General features: G+C 54.2%; 1 protein-coding gene across 1 annotated transcript in view; it reads left to right on the top strand.

The window, feature by feature from the left end:
• The first annotated feature begins 2206 nt into the window (after positions 1 to 2206).
• The window catches only part of LOC102823820 (mucin-17-like), an 11048-nt gene continuing 4593 nt past the window's right edge, over positions 2207 to 8661 (top strand). The window contains exon 1 of the mRNA XM_006876332.1: positions 2207 to 7099. Coding sequence (XP_006876394.1) covers positions 2207 to 7099 — 4893 coding nt within the window. The remainder of the gene's footprint in view (positions 7100 to 8661) is intronic.

The following is an 8661-nucleotide window of genomic DNA, read 5'->3' as shown; positions in this document are numbered from 1 at the left end:
CCTTCCTTTTGATGTGTCCTATGGGATATAGTTGTATGATGTTTGGTGGACCTGTGCGCTCCCTTTTTAGTAATATCATGGGAGCAGAATTACTGAGTCATGTTCAAGATACTACTAACAATTTTTCCAAAATGGTACGCCATTTTCCACCCCCACCAGTCATGTTTGAGATTCCATTTGCTCCACATTCTCACTAATACTAGTCATGTCTTTTTAACCATTCTTGTGCACCTGGGCATTTCTGATAGGTAGATAACATGCCATTGTATGGATGTTCTATTGATTAATTGAAGCATTTAAGTTGTTTTTAATTTTAATACTTCTAAACAATAGAGTGATGAGCATTCTTAAACATATTTTTTTGTAACAGCCTCGCTGGTTATTCTAATGGTTTTATCTTTAGCTACATGATAACAACAAGGAGCTCTGGTAGCGTAGTGGCTACGAATCAGGCTGCGAACCTTAAGGTCAGCGGTTCGAAACTACCAGCCGCTCCACGGGAGAAAGATGAGGCTTTCTACTCCCGTAAAGATTTACACCCTCGGAAACCCTGTACAGGGTCGCTATGGGTCGGAACCGACTCGACGGCACTTAACAACAACAACAACATGATAACAACAGAATAAACTTCCTTGTATATTCATCTTGATTTATATATTTTTGAGAGCATAATGACTTTTGTATGCTTGTTTCTACATTTATTTAATGTTTCTTCTTGCATTGATCTTTGAGACAGAACCAGTCCAAGGCAGTGTTGCTGCACATCACGTGGGATGAAAGACTGAAGACTGCCCCCTCTTTCAGGTTGGCTTCCGAGATTGTATCTTCTTCTTCTACTTCTCAAACTCTATGACCTTCCAAGGTAGGAAGACAAGGGGTCTGGTGATCTAGACTGGTGAAGCGGGGCTTTGGTCAAAAACAAATGTGTTATTTTTCAGATTATGCAACAGGGCTCCTTAACAGTATCCCAACTTTCTCTGCACCTACATTATACTTGAAAACCACAATCACCTCTTCATTCTTCCTTCTATCCATTCTTCCATCTGTAACAGATCCACCATCATCTACCACATGACCACCAAACTTTCATTCATTTATCTCTTCACCCATTCCTTCAGCTCTCTTAATTCACACATCTGTTTATTCACTAAACCTTTATCTATTTCTTCACCCATCAACTCGTTCATTCACAAAATTATCTTTCATCCATCCACTCAGACACCCAATCATCTATCCATCTAATCATCCATTTATCCATCTATCTGTTCATTCAACCACCTACCCACCCACCCATTCATCTAACCATCCACTCATTCATCCACCTATTCACCCATTCACTTACTCATCTAGCTAACATTCACTTAATCATCTATCTATCTAACTATTCATACACCCAACTGTCCACCCACCCATCCATTCATCCACTCACCCACCCATCTATCCATCTATATACCCAATTATCCATCCACTCATGTAACCTCCCACATATCCATCAATCCATCCATTTACAACTCTCCACCAATTCCTCCATTTATTCATTTTATCATTTCCCTGTTAATTTATGTTTATCAATTCATCCGTCAACCTCATTTACTCATCCATTCTTCCACCCATCCCATCTTCCATTGATTCATCTCCTTACTTAACCATTCAGTATCTAATAGGCATTCATCTAGCCACCCATCTACCCAACTATGAATCCTTTGACTCACTCACTCATTTACCAGTCTAGCCACCCATTCACAGCCTGGAGCCAGGTTCTATGGCTGAGACAGAGACACAGAAGTTAGTTAGATCTGGAACAATGGGTGGAGACAAATGACAATCACACACACACACACACAAAAACAAAAAAATTTTTCCAAAATCATGTGGTCAATGCTGTACTTGAGTATATTGTATATTCAAGATGAAGAAGTGATTTGAAATGCAGGTAGGTGGTCAGGCGTTTAGATGGAAGCACACCCAGTGTGCCAGCAACAAAGTGGCCCTGGGACAATGAGGGAGACATAGGTATCCACAGGTGGCCAGGACATAGATGGCATAAGAAGGGAGGAGAAAGATGCAAGGGCCCAGGAACAATAAAATCTAGGTGTTGGATGGAACACCTGCCCAATGGGAGCCGTTATGCCTGCAAAGCACCAATGCCCTGGCCACCTCTCTGCCATCCCCACAGGCAAAGCCAAACCCCTCAGGAACCAAGACAATGCAGCAAGAGACACCGCTACAGCTCCCAAACCAGATGTCACCCAGCAAACCGAGCTGCCCCCAGCCCCAGTCCAATCTCGATCCCACATGTGAGGCAGAGGCACAACTTCCCAAGCCCCAGCATGAAGCCACCCCATCCCAGCAGGCCCTTGAGCAACAGGTAGCCAAGGAGAAGCCAGAGCCACACCGCATCCCCCGCCTCCGGGCTTTGGTGGAGAGCCAGGCCTTCAGGAATGTCCTGGTGGACGAGATGGACATGATGATGTCTCGTGCAGCCACACTTATCCAAGCCAACTGGAGGGGCTACCAGCTCCGGCAGAAGCTGGTCTCTCAGATGATGGCGGCCAAGTCCATCCAGGAGGCTTGGCGGCGTTTCAGCAACAAGCGCATCCTCCGCTCAAGCAAGAAGTCAGAGAAGACTGGGAATGAAGACAAGGACCTCCCTTACCACCCCCCGCAGCAAGTACGGTTCCAGCAGCAGTATCTGGAAGGGCAGGAGCCCCTCCCACAGAGCTTGCCCCCTCCTGTCATGGTCAACAAGGAGACCCAGTTTCCTTCCTCGGACAGTCTGGCCCCCTGCGCCCCTCAGCAGGCCATGCAGAAGTCCCCAGCAGCCCTGGGACCTCTGGAGCCTTGCATGACCACTTCATATGTGCTTGGGGTCCCCAGTGTTACCTTCCTGCCGCATCAGATGATAACCATTGGATTCCCATGTCCGATGCATGTAGACTCCAAGAGCCAGTACCCCTGTCTGTTGACAAAGACCATCAGGAGCTCATGCCTGGTCCACATAGAAGCAGACACGATGAAGGACAAGCATGCGATCACCAGACCCAGCAAGGTGGGGACCACGGAGCCAGCACCATGCAGGAAGTGTGCCCAGGTGGGACCCCTCAAGACCCAGACCCAGGTCCATGTAGAAGCAGAGGCTCCCAGACCTCCACCTCAGGTATGCCTCATACCTACAATGGCCAAACGTCCACCCCGAACACACACCACAGATGCGATGACCAAGATCCCATCTCAGACATGCCCAGCAGTCGCCACCACCAAAATTTCACCCCAGACACGTACAGCGGTCATGATGAACAAGATCCCACCCCAGACATGTCTGATGCCCCCAATGTACAAGACCTTCTCCCAGAAATGTCCAGAGGTTGCCACGACCTATCACTCACCCCAGACATGCCCAGCGGCCACAACCTGCAAGACCCTACCCCAAACACACCCAGCAGACACGATGACCAGAACCCCACCCCAGACACATTCTGTGGCAGCCATGACCAAGATTCCATCCGAGACATGCCCGGTGTCCAAGACTCCACCTCAAGCTCGCCTGGCTGCTATAATTACCAGAACCCCAGCTCAAATACGCTCTGTAGCCACCCTCCTCAAGACCTTCTGCCTGTCCCCAACACCCACTGGGAAGGCACCACAAGCCAGCGTAGCCAGTGGGACCCCACAGTCTTTATCCCACACACAAGTGAACCCAACCAAGGTGAAGGCCACCTCCACCGAAAAGCAGTCAGATGTGACACAGCAGGCCTCGTCCCACTCGTATACGGTGGCAGGAAAGGCCAGGCGCCTACCCCAGGAAGTGGGGGTACCCAAGGCTCCAGCCAGACCTCATTGGGAAGCTGAGAAGATTAAGGTCTGTCCCCAGAGACACATGAAAGCAGAAGTAGCATCACAAACTAATGTGAGCATGGGAGTGGCCAGAACTCTGTCTTGGGCCAAAGAAGTTGGGGACAGAAGCAAGACCCGAGCACAAGCCCAGGAGAAAATGGAGCCAGTTGGAGTCCAACCTCAGGCATGTCCACCCGTTGAAGTGGTTATGACCCCATGCCAGGCCCTGCCAGCCACCACACTAGCCAAGACCCAATGCCAGGGACATCTGTCCACTGGGCTGGCCAAGACCCTGCCCAGGACCCTGTCCAAGACCCTATTTCAGGCCCAGCTGGTGACTGGACTGACCAAGCCCCACTGCCAAGCACAGATGCCTGCTAACCTGGCTCAGGCCCAGACCCAGCAGGTGGCTGAGCTGAAGAAGGCCCAGACCCCGACTGGGCTTGCCAAGACCCAATCCCAGGCCCAACAAGTAGCCAAGCTAACCGGTACTCAGTTCCAGGCTCAGATATCCACCAGGATGACCAAGAACCAGTCCCAGGCTCAGCCGTTGGCCAGGTTAACTAACACCCAAGTCCAACAACAGACACCCACTGGACTGACCAAGGTTCAGGTCCAGGCTCAGATACCCACTGGGATGACCAAGGGCCAGTCCCAGGCTCAGCTGGTCACCGGGCTGACCAAGTCTCAATTCCAAGGCCAGACACCTAGTGCATTGACCAAGGGTCAATCCCTGGCCCAGCAGGTGGCTGAGCTGAGCAGGACCCAGTTCCAGAGAAAGATGCCCACCAGTTTGACTAGAACTCTGTCCCAGGCCCAGCTGGCAGCCAAGCTGACCAAAGCCCAGTTCCAGGCTCAGACACATGCTGAGCTGACCAAGACTGACTTGCAAGCCCAGCAGGTTGCAAGATTGACCAAGACCCTGTCCCAGGCCCGACTAGTAACAGAAACAGCCAAGCCTCTCTGCCCAGTTCAGCAGGCCACTGACCTCAGAAAAACTCAGTCCAAGCCCCAGCCGGCTGGGTGCAAGGCTGCTGCCCAGCCCTGCCAACACGTCTGTGCCCTGGAACCCCTGCCTCAAGACAAGCCTGATGACAAACTGACCCAGTTCCTGGACTGCAACCTCACGTTGGGCAAGTCTGCTCAGGGCTCCCATCTGCAAGGCTCGGAAACCCAGAGCATGCTGGTACCGCTGCTGGCCAGTCACTCTTCTTGTAACATTGAATCCTGGGGGGACAGCGGGGCAACCGGAACCCCGTTACCTGCACACAGCCAGCCTGTGCTCTGTCCCGAGGAAGTGGTGGCCTCCCAGCTGGCGTCCCTGTGTGCTGAGCTGACAGCTGTGCTGGGCTCCCATGAGGATCTTCGCTCACTGCTGTGCAAGGCCTTGTCTCAGGGTGAAGTGCGGGCCACCCTGTCCCAGGTCCTTTCCAAGGAGGTGCTGAGCACCACGGTGGCCAAGGCCCTGCCGCAAGGCATGCTGGGTGCGGCACTAGCCAAGGTCCTGTCCTGGAGTGAGCTGGGCGTGGTCATGTCACGGACGCTATCTCGGGGTGACCTGCGGGCAGAGCTGGCCAGGGCCCTGCAGGGCAGGCTGGCCGATGTGCTCGGCAAGGCTCTAACGGAGGATGAGCAGGCAGTGCTGAGCCAGGCGCTATCCCAGGGGGAGCTGGGCGCCGTGCTGAGCACACCTCTGTCGCAGGTGTCGCTACGGACTGCAGCAGCTGTACTTCCTAAGGCAGCCCTGAAAGTGGCAGGCAGCAGCCTGACTGCAGGGCCTGGGACGGTGGAGGTGGACTGCAGGGGGACCCCTTCGGCTATGTGGAGGCCTACCATGGGGCCCACAAGCATGCACCCCAGCAAGGTCAGGGTCCCCTGCAATGTGGCCTGGGAGGAGATGGGGGATGGGGCTGAGCTTGTGGGGTCACCCTGCTTGTTAGGGTCCTCCATGTGTGATACCTTGACCAGTAGGGAGTTTACCATCATCCACCAATGTTCACTCATCTTGGGCTTGAATCCCCAGGCACCGTGGGAGGGAGGCACTGGCAGTGACCTTTTCAGTTTACACTTAAGCCAGGTGGCCAGGGGAGACAAAACATTTGCTTTTAGTGGCACCGGGCCTGATTTGCCTGAGCTACCCCACCTGCGGCCACCCCCCAATCTATGGCCACCGCTTATTGCCAATGGAGTTGGCCCCAGTGCCAGCAGGCCATCGGTGACCAGTAACACAGTCCCCAGTTCCCACAAGCCACATGTGGTAAGCAGGGTGGCCCCTCATGCATGGTCGTCACCAGGGGTAGGCAGAGGTTTCTTAGGAAGGCCGCCAAACTCAGTGGGCAGTGGGAGGGCAGCGCGGTTCCACCAATCACCTGTCACCTGCAGTGGGTCATCCTGCTGGTGTCAGCTTTCGGAGGCCAATAGGGCCCCCGCTGGCATGTACCGATCCTCCATGGCCCGGGTGCTGGTTCATGGATCACAGCCCCCAAATCACAAGCAGGCATGTATGGGTCCCAGGGACTTGCCTAGCAAGGATACCTCAAGCCCTCCACTGGCTGTCATGACAAGCAAAGTGGCTTGCACTGATCCCCAGGCAACCCACAGCCTCTTGCCAGGTTCTGTAGCACCCAAAAAGCAGAAATACCTGGTGACTCAGGTCAACCCCAAGTTGTCGCAAGCCCCATTGGGCCTTTCCCACACATCCATGCCTGTCCAAGAGAGTACTCAGATGTGGGTGTCTGTGTCTGCCATGCCCCAACCCCAGCAACCAGCAACTGGCCAACACATTTCCATGTTCAACAGGCTGGTGGCCCCTTCAGCAGACACCAAGCTGGCCAAAAGATTCTCCCAGAGTTCTGTGGTCCTCAGTAATTCCCAGAGCTCTCTACAGACCACCAGCTCGGCCAGCCTATCAAACACATCCATGATCAGCTTGAACGCCATGGATCTGGTAGAGGAGTCCTGGAAGGGCAACTTAGAGGGTGATCTGCAGATGAGCCCCCTGCTCCCTGGGAAGGTGGCAGGGTGCTCACAGAGGCCTGGGGAGATGGAGGAGGCCAGTAGGACCCAGACTGAGCATATGCCCTCCAGCCCATGTCACTCTGTCGCAGCTACAGAGCTGGTCCCCATTCTACACCACAGACCAGTGGCCAACCGTATGTCCTTTAGTGTCCACTGGGGCTCAGAGAGTGACACAGATGTGTCCTCTGACCCAAGCTCCACTGATACGTTCAAAAGCTTGTCCCAGGTGTCTGTGAGGACGAGGCTGGTGAGAAGTGTATCATTGGGCGCTGTGACTCACACACTACATCAGCAGCCCAGCCAAGCTCAGACAGCTGTGGCCAGCAGACTGGCTCCCAGCCTCTCTCACCCATCATTGGTCAGGAGGGTGGCCCCACGTTTAGCAGCCAACAAGCCTAGTTTAGCACAGTCATCTGTGACCAAAAGGGTGGCCCCCAGCCTCTCCTACCCATCTTCAGCCAGCAGGGTGGCCCCAAGCCTTTCCCAACCATTTGTGACCAGTGGAGTGACTCCCAACTTCTCTCACCCCTTTGTGGCCAGTGGGGTGGCCCCAAGCCCAATGCAGTTATCTATAACTAATAATGTGGCCCCAAGCCGCCCCCACTCATCTGTGGCCAGTGGGGTGGCCTCAAATCTTGTCCAACCATCTGCAGCCAATAGGGTGACCCCAAGTCACTCCCACCCACCTGCAGCCAGCAGGATGTCACCAAGCCTAGCTCAACCATCTGTAGCCAGTGGGGTAGCCTCAAATCTACTCCAACCATCTGCAGTCACTAGAATGGCCCCAAACCAAGCCCATTCATCTGTGGCCAATAAGGTGGCCCCCAGCCATTCCTACCCAAATGCTGCTAGTGGGGTGGCCTCAAGCCTAGCCCAACCATCTGCAGCTAATAGATTGGCCCCAAGTGTCTCTCACCCATCTGCAGTCAGTAGGGTGGCCCCAAGCCTAGCTCAACCATCTACAGCCAATAGAGTGGCCCCAAGTATCTCTCACCCATCTGTGGCCAGTGGGGTGGCCCCAAGCCTAGCCCAACCATCGGCAATCAGTAGAGTAACCCCAAGTCTTGCCCACCCATCTGCGGCTAGTGGGGTGGCCTCAAGCCTAGCTCAACCATCTGCAGGTAATAGAGTGACCCCAAGTCTCTCCCACCCATTTGCAGCCAGTGGGGTGGCCCCAAGCCTAGCTCAACCATCTGCAGCTAATAGAGTGACACCAAGTCTCTCCCACCCATTGGCAGCCAGTGGGGTGGCCCCAAGCCTAGCCCAACCATCTGCAACCAACAGGATGGCCCCCAGCCTCTCTTACCCATCTGTGGCCAGTGGTGTGGCCCCCAGCCTAGCTCAACCATCTGCGGCCAACAGGATGGCCCCCAGCCTCTCTTACCCATCTGTGGTCAGTGGGGTGGCCTCAAGCCTAGCCCAACCATCTGCAGTCAGTAGAGTGGCCCCAAGTCTCTCCCACCCATCTGCGGCCAGTGGGGTAGCCCCAAGCCTAACTCAACCATCTGTAGCTAATAGAGTGGCCCCAAGTCTCTCCCATTCATTTGTAGTTAGTGGGGTGGCCTCAAGCCTAGCCCAACCATCTGCAGTCAGTAGAGTGACCCCAAGTTTCTCCCACCCATCTGCAGCCAGTGGGATGGCCCCAAGCCTAGCTCAACCATCTGCAGCCAACAGGATGGCCCCCAGCCTCTCTTATCCATCTGCAGCCAGTGGGGTGGCCCCAAGCCTAGCTCAACCATCTGCAGCCAACAGGATGGCCCCCAGCCTCTCTTACCCATCTGTGGCCAGTGGGGTGGCCCCAAGCCTAGC

This window comes from Chrysochloris asiatica, unplaced genomic scaffold, assembly GCF_000296735.1.
Source record: "Chrysochloris asiatica unplaced genomic scaffold, ChrAsi1.0 scaffold00374, whole genome shotgun sequence".
Lineage (NCBI taxonomy): Eukaryota > Metazoa > Chordata > Mammalia > Afrosoricida > Chrysochloridae > Chrysochloris > Chrysochloris asiatica.
The sequence above is the reverse complement of the archived record's forward strand: the minus strand, read 5'-3'. Positions and strand labels throughout refer to the sequence as shown.